Source organism: Eurosta solidaginis, chromosome 2, assembly GCF_040869045.1.
Source record: "Eurosta solidaginis isolate ZX-2024a chromosome 2, ASM4086904v1, whole genome shotgun sequence".
NCBI lineage: Eukaryota > Metazoa > Arthropoda > Insecta > Diptera > Tephritidae > Eurosta > Eurosta solidaginis.
Genome location: NC_090320.1, coordinates 268,313,081 through 268,325,623, shown reverse-complemented (window position 1 = coordinate 268,325,623; position 12,543 = coordinate 268,313,081). Strand labels below are relative to the sequence as shown.

The following is a 12,543-nucleotide window of genomic DNA, read 5'->3' as shown; positions in this document are numbered from 1 at the left end:
ATCATTAGCATTATCTAATCATTACTTAACATCTATGATTTAAATACATGGATAGGTATTTATTTATATAATAATTTAATTTGCAATGTTTTTTGTTGGGCAATTAAAACAATCGCAAAATTTGTTAAAAAGTTATTTGTTTCAACTTTATTTAAAATGTAAACTATAAATCTGTGACAATAGGTGCTTGTCGGGCAGATTTAGTTAGAGATCTTTGACGCTTTACCAACAGACGTTCGCGTGCAGCTCTTTCTTGCCTAAAACAAACAATTAGTTTATACGAATAATAAGTAAATACAAATGTTATTTTGAAAATTTCGTCAATTTCGAAACAACTTACCGTCGGCGTAGTTTCTCTAAGGTGTCCTCAGTTGGTGCTGCTTTTTCCACTTCATATTCACGTATGGTGCTACGTAGTTTTTCCATGGCATCTGCCAAGTTCATTTGTTGTGATCTCGTTAAATCGCTTTTAATAACAAAGTAGCCCTCCTTGGTCATTTTATTTTTCAGCTTTAAATATAAAAATAATGAATTCGATGATATATGAACTGTTTAAGCTGTTTAAGCCTAATTAGGTGGGTTTTGATGAGGACGTCTTTAGCGACTAGCATGGTAGTCTCACCCGCAGCGGGTTAGAATATACCCGCGGTAGGTATGCCTGTCTATGAAGCGACTAAAATACCGGATGCAAGTGGTTTGTGTAGCGCAGCCCTTTCAGGTTGCCAGCGCAATACATAGCTTCTCCAAACCCAATTGTCAACCTCACCTATCCGTGGCGATCCCTGTTTCATTAGCAGCCGAGGCTATGGCGACCCCGAACTCCTCATGGAACTAGGGCGGTATGGCCTAGAATGTCGCAAGTGTCATAAGAAATCGTTGCCGAGATGGTCGGGCTTGGTACCGGAACGTATCGGAAATGCATACGGCAAAGGACCATCAAACACTGACCAATGCCTTCGGGGAGTGTCCTTATCGCTACAACAACAACATGGTAGTGAAACTATTGTAGTTATGTAATTTTTCTCGTTGGAGGTAAAATCGAGTTAATATGTTATTATGAAGTAATTTTAAGACTAACACACACAGGCTTTGGTCGCTCCAAGACAAGGCTTTCATTGTTATCTTATGGCACCGTCAAATCGTTCAAGGGAATCAATGTGACCAAAGCAATTAAAATTCGCTTTGTTATATTGTATATACTACCCACCGTACTTCGAAACTCCGCGCGCAGCATCATTATAACCCGCTTATAAAAATCACATCGCCTTGAAACAATTTGGATTGCGCACAACAAACCTTTGGCTTGGTGGTTATTTTGGCCGGTGTCGTCCAATCTTCCACGACAAATTATATCAGTTTGGTTTTTCAGGAGCTCAATACGAAAATTAGCAGCACATATCGGTGGCTGGTATGAGAACTATTTAATATGGGTTTCTCTGTTATACTCTCCGAAAATATGCCGAAATAGGTACTTTGCCATATATGAATGAATAGCCATCTAATGTATTTTGATCCAAGAGTCTCGCAATATACACTTCCTTGAAGTCTATCAACCATAACATATTGCCTAACAATTATCATATATTTACAGTGCTTCGAAAATGTGTCGAAAACCAAAGAAGACAGCTCCCTACTACATTGCCACAGTATACTTACCCCTTCCATAAGTTTTTGTCTAGTCTTTTCAGGAATCCATTTCGCTTCAACTAATTTGAAACGTAAATCAACCTTGGTGTTTACGCAATTCACGTGTTGTCCGCCAGGTCCAGAGCTCCGGCTATACGTAATTTCTAGTTCACTTATCGGTATGAAACCAGAGAATTTGTCTCCTGTGCTTGGGGGCTATAAGATGAAGGTTATTAAGGAAACAAAATATTAATTCCGTTTTACCGGTGGTGGCGGCGTAAAGAGTTTCAGGCGGCTATTTGGATAGATCTTATCAAGCGATAAATCACTTTTGAATGAAAGTCTGCGCCCTAGAATTACAGCAGATGTAAACGACTTTTGTGCGCCAGTGTGGCGCAGTATAGAAATAAAATTGCCGCAAATCTTATTCATTTTATTTAGTTGTTAAAAATAATTTCAGCAAAAAATGTTAGCAAATGAATTTTTTAACAGCTGATTGTGGTCCGAGCTGCCAGAAAGTCGAAATATGATATTGCAGATATTTAATCCCGGTACTCATTCGATTTTCGCAACGAGCGGGGTACATAGCTTTGTACATAGCCGCGTATAAGGGCTAATTAAACTTCCTTAACCCTAACGCCATAGTCGTAACCATACCCATATCCATAACCATCTCCAGTGTGATCGATTAATGGTGACTTAACCTAAAATCGTGAAAATTTTATAAAAATTAAGAAAACGCAGAAAATTACAAACATATTCCACAAAAAATAAGTCTATTAGTCATAACGTATCCAAAACAATGAATAAAGGGCGAATTAATGGTGACTTATAACCATAAAGCCATAACCAGATAAACAGCTGATCGAACCTAGCTGATGGAAATCAATGGAATCGGTTAATGGTATCATAGCATAACGCTAACTCGATTACATTGATTTCCATAAGGTAGTTGTGATCAGCTGTTTTATCTGGTTATGGCTTTGTGGTTATAAGTCACCATTAATTCGCCCTTAAAATCTACAAAACGTTATTGAATTCACCAACTTTAATATTTTTAAGGATTTATGGATATGGCGAGAAACCAAAAACCAATTGGTTAGCTATGGTATGGTTATGGCGTTAGCCTTATGGTATGGCAACAGTAAAGCCAAATTAAAATTCCTTAACTCTAAGCCATAGTCTTAGCCATACCCATATCCATAACCATCTCCAATGTGATCGATTAATGGTGGCTTAACCTAAAAATCGTGCAAATTTCATAAAAATGAAGAAAAGTCAAAACGTATCCAAAACAATGAATAAAATCTACAAATGGTTATATGTCACCATTAATTGGCCCATAAGATATGACAAGTAGCTACGATTTCTCAACTCCTCAATGCTGTACGCGGAACTACTTTCCGTAAAAGTCTAGAACAGGGTGGACTGCTTATACGCGTCTAAAAATATCGGGGGAGGTGTCAAAGGATGCGTATTGACCCGACATCTATAATCCGAAGGCGGAAAACAAAGTTCTGATCTCTCCGGAGATATTTGCTGTTGAAATTGGCAATTTTAATATGGTTGCGCACTTGAAAAATTGTGTGCAAAATCCCAGATTGGTGGACCGGCCCCCATTATGGGACCAGCCAGGGTAGTTTTTTATAAGCGTCGTCGAAGGTCGCTAACGCCAAAGAGGATAGGTATACAAGAGGGCGCACTGTAGAGTTGGGAACAGTTTGTGAAACCCATTTTGATTCTGAAAGATCTCGATTAGGTTCTAGGATCCCCTCTACCCCTACAAATCAGCAAAAGTTTGAAAATCGTGGCACCTTATATAAAATCCAACCCCATTCACGAGTTCAAAAGAGTTCAAAATTGCTTCATTCTGCGCATCCACGTCACAGTTGACTGTTTGAGCGAATGAAAGAAAGAGTAAAAAAACAAGAGCTAAAGGAAAATGACGTAAGAATTGCTCGTAAAAAAGAGCTGATCTAATGTTTACATGCGCAGTTCGGAATCTTCCTGTGTGATTTGTGATATGAGTGAAATGGTGAGTTGAAATGTTCTTTGTATGCACTATATTCTGGGGTAGGAGTCTATTAAGGCTTTACCATTTACTTAGGCAACAATTTAATTCAGAAAAGAAAACGCTATAAGAGTTTAACCTGTTACAGTATCCAGATCGAAGTTTAGCTAGAGTGACTCGGGTTTCTCTGGGGAGTATGCGTTCCTCTTCCGCTAGTTTTGGGTACTGTTCTTTGAGTACTGGATTCACCGGGCAATTCCTGGCATAAATCTTTTTTCCAGAATTTTCTTTTATCTAATAATGTGTTGTGTTAATATGTAGCTTGTCGCCACTTTTTTCACTATCCCGTTATATTCCGTTATGTATGCAATCAAAAATAATCAAAATTAAATTAAATTAAATTCACAAAGGATCACAGTACCTCCGTTCAACACACTAAAGGTACGCGCACATTACGCTGCGCGACACGTAGCGGCAGCGGCGTCTCACAGAGCGACATATTTTGGCAATTCACATTAAGCGGCAATCGAGCGACACATTGCGGCAAAAGTTTGTGTTTATTTTTGTTTGCAAATTGGACGACACAGTTTTTGAAGCTGCAATTATTTCATTTTTGTGCGAAGAAGAGTAAAGGAAAAGAAAAAGGTCGTGGCTATGGGTGCAAGATATCTCATCCTCAAGATATGAAGAAGGAGAGTTCCACACTCTTTTGCCCAGATTGAAAAAAGATGGTGCAAAATTCTTTGCATGTATTCATATGAGGCAATTTACACCTAGCGGTAGCAGCACTGCGCGACACTTCCCAACGCGGGTTTTTTGCCTAGTTGATCAAATTTGCCGCGCTGTGCCGGGTCGCGCAGTGCTGCTGACGCTAGGTGTGAATTGCCTCATAAGAATACATGCAAAGAATATTTTGTAGTGCAGTGCAGTGCTGCGTAGTGCAGCCTAATGTGGCCTTACCTTAAAACTCCGTTATTTCTCATAAAAAAGTTAATTTTCTGTTTTTTTTTATTTTATTGACACCCCGCCAGGCACAAAATCAAAAGCAATTAGGTTTTTAATTCGCACCACGTCAGTCACAAAATCCGCAATAATTTGGATTTTTAATCAGCAATATATATTTCAAAAAAAAAATATTTGTCACTTCATTGTTAAGACAGGCCCAAGGACGCTCTGCCCAACCCAACCTCACACGTTCACGATTCACGAAGGAATTGTTGTCATATGGCAAACTCAAAATGAAACCAACACATTGGCAACATTTTCTTACACATACAAAAAATGTTAAGTTAAACTAAGAGTTTCCTAGAGCTGCGGTGTCCATTTTGGTGATTTTTAGGACCCCCTCTTCCCCTACAAATCAACAAAATTTTGATAATCGGGACACCATATATAAAATCCAACCCTTTCATTCGCCCAAGCAGTCAAGTGTGACGTAATTGCGCAGAACGAAGCAATTTTGCACCCGTGAATGGCAATCTTCTGGGTATCATTTGTGCATTCTCTGGCCTTGCTTGGCCCGATTTGTATGTGGAATGGAACAGTCATTTTTTCTACAGCTGATTCTCAATTGCCCTAATTTTTGTGTATAATTGGCTTTTGCATTGATTTACATTCAAGCTGCAATATATTTTAAATATTTTAAAATCGTTGATTTATAAAAAAACAGTGTCATGCATCTGTAATGCTTAAACATATTCGTCATATTCCAGGATTCACTGTTCAACGAAAGCACCAGCCCAGCGTATGCCACCACCGAAGAGCTGATAACAAAAACGTGGATGCACAGCAGTTTAAGGCCAAAATGGAAGGGGAGGAAATAGCTGAAAATAAGGTAAATATATGATTCGCGTTATTAACAAAATCGCCCTAAATTTTTTGAATTAACAGATCGCTACGAACGACAAAGCACCCGAACGTGTGATCAAAGAAAGCACTACAGAAATTATTGCCGGCGGGGCCGTATTCTACAATCCAGTACAAGAATTTAATCGTGATTTAAGTATTTCAGTACTTAATGTATACTCAAAGCGGTTGAAAAGAGAGCGGGAAGAGGCGGCGCATAAAAATGCACAAAATACAAACCAAAGCAATGCTAATGACAAGAAACCATACACGGCTGGTGTAAAATATGGCGATGGACTGCGAATATTGGAAGCGCTTGCTGCAACAGGTTTACGTAGCGTACGTTATGCAAAAGAAGTAGCAGGCGTGCGTGAAATTGTTGCAAATGATCTATCTAAGGTGGCAGTAGATTTCATTCGCGTAAATATGCGACACAATGGAGTTGAACATTTAATTGTGCCAAGCGAAGGGGATGCAATGTAGGTTTGATATACGAATCAATATCTAGTGATTTAACTGTAATAATAATAAAATTCGCAATAGGACTCTCATGTACCTTTCAACTTCATATGAGAAGCGTTTCGATGCTATAGACCTAGATCCTTATGGTTGCCCGAATCGCTTTCTGGATGGCGCTATACAATCACTGACGAATGGGGGTTTATTACTTGTAACTGCGACTGATATGGCTGTGCTGGCTGGCAATACGCCTGAAGCCTGCTATGCCAAATATAGTTCTGTGCCTTTGCGTATGAAATGCTGCCACGAGATGGGATTGCGTATACTATTGCATTGCATTGAAACGCACGCTAATCGTTATGGAAAATATATTGAGCCACTTTTGAGCATTTCTGCCGATTTTTACATACGCGTATTTGTGCGTGTGCATAGTAGTCAAGCGAAGTGTAAATATAGCATGAGGTTGGTATACAGCATTTTGGCCTTTTACCACAATCCAATTACGTACCATATCTTTATATTATGAACACAGCAAACAATCAATGGTATTTCAATGTACTGGTTGTGATACCTATACGCTACAACCTATGGGTATTGTTAAAAGCAAGATCTCAGATAAAGGCAATGCGGAAGTAAAATTCGGTATACCGACTGGACCAAATGTTAATACAAATTGTGCGCATTGCAGTCATAAACATCATGTAAGTTTCAACTATCCCACTCAAGTATTTAAACTCGAATAAATCAAATTATTTCCTTCTTACTTAATTGGTGCTTAACCGTTTAAAAGGTTATGTCCGTTCAAAAAGGCGCGTCAGTCGCTTTTTCAGAGGGTTAACTGGCACCAATTGTTCACACCAAATTTTTTCTTATATTCCCAAATATAGATGGGCGGTCCACTTTGGTCACATCCCATACATGATCCAACGTTTGTTGAAGAATTGCTACAAATCATAGAAGAAAAACCGCTATGTGATTCGGGCACACAACGTCGTTTAAAAGGTGTGTTATCAGTGGTATGCGAAGAGTTACATGATGTACCACTCTACTATGTATTGGATAAGTTATGTTGTGTGCTTAAGATGGAAAATGTACCGGTTCTAAAATTTCGTTCAGCTTTACTACATGCCGGTTATCGTGTATCATTTTCACATGCATGTAAAAATTCAATAAAAACAGATGCACCACCTTCTGTTATATGGGATATATTACGTTGTTGGGCAAAGCTACACCCAGTTAAACCACATCGTCTAATAGAGGGCACACCATTGAAGGCTATATTGGATCGGGCGCCAGAAAAAGAGTATATTTTTGATGATATACATCCCGACGCAAATCCATTAAGTCGACGTAATTCATTGACACGTTTTCAAGCGAATCCTACCGCCTATTGGGGACCAGGCACTAAATCTACTATAATGTGAGTGAATTTCTTAGTTCAAATCAATTGAGTCGATACATATCAAAACTGCCCACATATGACACTTTTCGAGATTTTTATTGCTGTATAAGTGACTTGGAATCATGAAACGATCCTATTGTGCGAAAATGCCGTTCTTCACTTTTTGAGTGATTCTTATAGGAAATTTAACGCTCTTTCCAATGAAACAAACCGAAGCTTTCTATCTTTTTCACAAATCGCATTTAAAACCAAATCGGACCGCAAATACGATTTTTTGAAATATTTCGATCCATGCGCCACATATCGGAGTATTGTTTTCTTATTATTGCATTGTCATCGGGTTCTGAACTACATTCCAAGTTTCAAGCTTGTTGCTTATCGGGAAGTTAATTAAATTTTAATTACAAAATTCGTTCACAACGGCCAGCCGCAATTTCTAAAAATGAGGTTGTGTTTGTATAGGTAATGTGTACCTGTATACAAAATTTCATCTAAATCTGAGGGGGTCGGGTTCAATGCATATCGGTTTTGATATGAAATTCATCTACATATGTGGCCCGGTCTATGAAAAGGTGCTATTCTTTTCTTTTTTGAGTCATACGCCACCTTTTCATAGACCGGGTCACATTTATTGAAATAAACAAATATGACCAAGTCATATTGATCGGACTAAAAAAATTCATCTAGTAGTATAGCCATGTTTTTCAATGCTGATTAAGTCCTACCGTACCTGTAAATCAAAATTACTCAAGCCCATTTCAGCCAAACTACTACTGTATTTTGTGACATACTCGTATTTGTATTTGTATTTGTATTTGCTTAAGTCCAGATCAGTTTTCTTTCAAAACCAACTAATTCTGACGTTAAAACTGCTTTATCGGCTTAATTTTTCATTGTTTTTTCTTCACTAAATTGTTTTATTATTTTTCAAGTAAACATTTATACAAGTTTACAATAACTACATAAATTATATTACGCAGAAAGAACCGTCGTATTCCAAAATTGGCTTATGGTAGACTTAGGCAGGTTTGATATGTATCGACCCAATTTTGATTTCTAAAAATTTACATTAAAAATTTTAATTTGTACCAAGACCGCATGAATTCACAATGACTACCAAGACAAAATTTTTTTATACTTAGCGTGCTTTGCACAAAGAGTATATTAACTTTGATTGGATAACGGTTGGTTGTACAGGTATAAATCAATCGGGATAGATATAGACTTCCATATATCAAAATCATCAGTATCGAAAAAAAATTCGATTGAGCCATGTCCGTCCGTCCGTCCGTCCGTCCGTTAACACGATAACTTGAGTAAATTTTGAGGTATCTTGATGAAATTTGGTATGTAGGTTCCTGGACTCATCTCAGATCGCTATTTAAATTAACGATATCGATAATTTATTACCAAACACGGATAAAGCGATGAAACGTGGTAGGTGGGTTGACGTTATAACGCAGAAAAGAAAATTAGTAAAATTTTGGACAATGGGCGTGGGACCGCCCACTTTTAAAAGAAGGTAATTTTAAAAGTTTTGCAAGCTGTAATTTGGCAGTCGTTGAAGGTATCTTGATGAAATTTGGCAGGAACGTTATTACTATTACTATCAGGCCTGTTCTGGATTCCGATTCCGATCAATTTTTTCGGAATCGAAATGGATTGGTGTTCTCAATTTCGATTCCGACCAAAAATTATCGGTTTGAAAAGTATTGCCTCTGAGCAGTCGGAATGAAAATTAATTGGCAGATTATACACAAATGTTGCGATATTTGTCTTTCAAATAATTTTTTTTAAATTCTTCATTTTACTTGGAAGAGTTGTGTGTATTTTTTGTTTAAATTTGAGTTAAATTGGCATAATAAATCTTTCTTTAAAAACTTCTATCAAGAAAGTTATTAGGCAAACAAATCGATGCTGATGGAAATGAAGTCGACCTCTTCTGAATTCCGATCCAGCGCATTTTTACGATTCGCACGCACAATAGCACGTATTCTTGCGTCTGCGCATCAAAAACCATATCTGCAGGCATTTTTTAATTAAAATAAAATTTTATAATACTTAAACCAAAACACATAAACAAAAACAGCTGATTAAACTGGTTACCGAATCGGAATGAAAACGATTCGAAATCGACTTCGAATCGATTTTTTACAATCGGAATTGAGAACACCAAATAGAAACCGAGTCGAAATCAATGTCGTTTTACTTTTCATTCCGAGTCGGAATTCAGAACAGGCCTGTATATATATGCTAACTAAAAATTAACAAAATCGGATCAATAACACGCCCACTTAAAAAAAAAAAAAATTTATAAGTCAAATTTTATTTTGAATATCTTTACACCATATGGTGCAACAAAATACAAAAATAAAAGAAAATTTCAAAATGGGCGTGGCTCCACCCCTTTTCGTTTAATTTGTCTAGAATACTTTTAATGCCATGTCTAACAAAAATTTACCGGTCCTTGTGAAATTTGGTAAAGGCATAGCTTCTATGACGATAACTGTTTTCTTCTGAAAATGGGCGAAATCGGTTGAAGCCACACCCAGTTTTTATACACACGTCTTTCCGCTCGGCGTTAACACAATAACTTGAGCAAAAATCGATATATCTTTACTAAACTTAGTTCACGTAATTATCTCAACTCACTGTATATTGGTATAAAAAAATGGCCGAAATCCGACTATGACCACGCCCACTTTTTCGATATCGAAAATTTTGAAAAAGAAAAAATGCCATAATTCTATACCAAATACGAAAAAGGGACGAAACAAGGTAATTGGATTGGTTTTTTGACGCAAAATATAACTTTAGAAAAAACTTTGTAAATTGTGATTGTGTTTTGTTGTTTTACTTATTTTTCCGAAAGTGAAATCTTTACAGATTAGAGCACGCAATTTGCGTAACAAGTTGAAATATACTATTTGAAAATAGGTTTAAAATTAAAAAACGAAATTGAAGCTATGACATCAAAACAATTGGAGTTAGTAAAAGTAAATTTAATATCGAATCGTCCAACCAAATACGAATTTCAACTTATTTAGGCGAAAATCTGTTTTTAAATTATAATTATATTTTCTTTCTTTTGAAGGATTGGGCAAGATAGAGTCGCGAAAAGTCATCGCAATCAAAACAAAAGGCAAAAGCAAAAGTCTAATGCAGATTCTACGAGTATAAATCCAGAAAAAAATGAGGAACCAATTTATTTTAAGCAACCAAAATTGGAAACGTGATTATTATTGCTTAACGAGTTACAATAAAACTGACATATTTTTAATAAATTTCTAAAACATTTTCTGCTTCTAAAATTTTTATTTTTTACAAAATTACTACTTATGCCCAGCTTAATGCATTTCCTAAAACAGCTTTTCTATGCAAGTATGTAATGATTAAAAAAAAACTTGTAAATGACTAATAACGAAAGAAATTTCCATCTCCTGTCTGTCGTGAAAATCCATTATTTACTAATTGCTTGTGTACGCCACTATTAATCAATTTAACACTATGAGGTGAGATCTTTTCTTTAATACCACCTATTTTCAATGGATGGTCCTGACTATCACCCGAAGCTACTTGCACGGTTTTTACATTTCTAAGGACACGAAATGAAGGCAGTTCTATACAATCTGTGGCATCACAAGCAGCGCCAGTGCCATTGGAAACTCTTTCGTAGGGACAAGTTTCTCTTTGTAGGAAAACATCGACGCGATCGGGAAAGACTTCATTTGAATGGTCGTAACGTGCTTGCAACTGGAAATCCAATGAATCTTTTGGTATATCTGGCGTTGACATAAAACGTTTACTCTTTCGTACTGAATTCAATGTCTGATGATAGTAGAGCCGTTCAAACGGTTTCAAATGTGCGAACCATAATACACCCTTGGGAGCTGGTGGCGGTTGGGGCATTGGACAAAGGTAAATGCCTTCTGAAGTTAAATCTGGTTCATACCAAGCATTCCGCACGCGTATTTTCACTTTAGACATATTTGCTGATTGTTAGAAGATATTATGGGAATATTACAAGTATTTTGAATTTTATCAATACAAAAAAAGTTTTTCTATAAGAAAACTGTCGTATTTACTGATTTTGATGTTATTTTGGTTGGCAGTAAATGCTTATGCTAACTCGTTTCAACGTTATGACAATGGGGATAATAAACACATTTTGGGGTGTGAGCGGTTGCTAAGGTCTTTCCACAAAGAATAACTTTTATCAGATTAAAGGACCACCCTAACCATGGTGGTAGGTTGCGAGGGCTGAGCTGGACACTATGGTAACAGCTCACTACTTAGAGGCCACCAATGGGCCTATTGTAATACCCTACACGGTCTCAAGGACCGACCCCTACCCTGCCTAAAGCGGGCCAAATCACTTCGTGGAATTTATGTATTTTGCTAGAGCCTTGACTGCATAGCTAGAGACCTCAGCAAGGTCATGTAGAAAAGGTTTACCAAGGATGGCCAACCTATGCTTACTAAGCGCTGGACAATGACAGAGAAGGTGCTGGACACTCTCATCTTCCGTAAATCTGCAGCTGCGACAATAGTCGAAGGGCGTTACCCCCATTCTAGCACCATGCGTGCCTATTAAACTATGCCACCAGGTCAAGAGGTCGAAGGAATAGCATTGTGTTGAGTGATTCAGACAGTGGAGCCGAGAGCCCAGGTAATGCACAGTTACGAACTCCGTTGCATCTTTTGAAGCATTTTAAGATAGGTACTTTTAGCTAGTGCAGGCCACCAGACCAAAGCACCATAAAAAAGAATCGGGCGCATTATGGCTGTGTAAATCCAGTAGGCCACCTTAGGGGAGAATCCCCAGGAGGTGCCAATTGCCCTCTTGCAGATGAACAGCGCTGCTGCTGCCTTCTTGGATCGCTCCACTATATGGTCACCCCATAATAGCTTCCTATCCAGAAGAACTCCCAAATACTTGACTTGATCGCTAAACGCTAAAAACGTACCCCGAATTCTTGGCGGTGTTAGATTTGATACTTTGTACCTCCTCGTGAAGAGGACAACCTCGGTTTTATCCGGGTTGCCTTCCAAACCTGTGGCTGTGGCCCAGTGCGAAAGTTTGGATGCTGCCCCTTCCACTAAGGTTGCAAAGAGTTTGCGGAAATTTTCCCCAGCATGGTGACGCAGATGTCATCTGCATACGCGATCACTTGGTGACCTTCTGCCTCCATGAGGCGTA

General features: G+C 37.8%; 3 protein-coding genes across 3 annotated transcripts; 1 reads left to right on the top strand and 2 right to left on the bottom strand.

Moving 5' to 3' along the window:
- Positions 1-58: 58 nt before the first annotated feature.
- Positions 59-2,158, bottom strand: LOC137240925 (large ribosomal subunit protein mL62). The gene is made up of 4 exons (XM_067767901.1): positions 1,891-2,158; positions 1,657-1,842; positions 341-510; positions 59-257 (listed from the first exon to the last, which is right to left on the bottom strand). The coding sequence occupies exons 1-4, from the start codon at positions 2,056-2,058 to the stop codon at positions 164-166; spliced, it is 618 nt and encodes a 205-aa protein (XP_067624002.1). The 5' UTR covers positions 2,059-2,158; the 3' UTR covers positions 59-163.
- A 2,997-nt stretch (positions 2,159-5,155) lies between these two features.
- On the top strand, positions 5,156-10,641 carry Trm1 (tRNA methyltransferase 1). The gene is made up of 6 exons (XM_067770012.1): positions 5,156-5,471; positions 5,528-5,961; positions 6,026-6,403; positions 6,474-6,642; positions 6,829-7,361; positions 10,438-10,641. Exons 1-6 carry the CDS (start codon positions 5,322-5,324, stop codon positions 10,577-10,579), a joined length of 1,806 nt encoding a protein of 601 aa, XP_067626113.1. The 5' UTR covers positions 5,156-5,321; the 3' UTR covers positions 10,580-10,641.
- A 6-nt stretch (positions 10,642-10,647) lies between these two features.
- Positions 10,648-11,626, bottom strand: LOC137242761 (protein CFAP276). Its single transcript, XM_067770013.1, has one exon. The coding sequence runs from the start codon at positions 11,328-11,330 to the stop codon at positions 10,758-10,760; it is 573 nt and encodes a 190-aa protein (XP_067626114.1). The 5' UTR covers positions 11,331-11,626; the 3' UTR covers positions 10,648-10,757.
- Between the last annotated feature and the right edge of the window lie 917 nt (positions 11,627-12,543).

Bases quoted from the DNA above. Each gene is read 5' to 3' on its own strand.
- LOC137240925 (XM_067767901.1), bottom strand. From the start codon at position 2,058: ATGAATAAGATTTGCGGCAATTTTATTTCTATACTGCGCCACACTGGC. The intron at 1,843-1,890 runs GTAAAACGGAAT...TTCATCTTATAG, and splicing joins TCTTTACGCCGCCACCACCG to CCCCCAAGCACAGGAGACAA. The intron at 511-1,656 runs GTAAGTATACTG...TTATATTTAAAG, and splicing joins GACAAAAACTTATGGAAGGG to CTGAAAAATAAAATGACCAA.
- Trm1 (XM_067770012.1), top strand. From the start codon at position 5,322: ATGCTTAAACATATTCGTCATATTCCAGGATTCACTGTTCAACGAAAG. The intron at 5,472-5,527 runs GTAAATATATGA...TTGAATTAACAG, and splicing joins AGGAAATAGCTGAAAATAAG to ATCGCTACGAACGACAAAGC. The intron at 6,404-6,473 runs GTTGGTATACAG...TTATGAACACAG, and splicing joins AAGTGTAAATATAGCATGAG to CAAACAATCAATGGTATTTC.
- LOC137242761 (XM_067770013.1), bottom strand. From the start codon at position 11,330: ATGTCTAAAGTGAAAATACGCGTGCGGAATGCTTGGTATGAACCAGAT.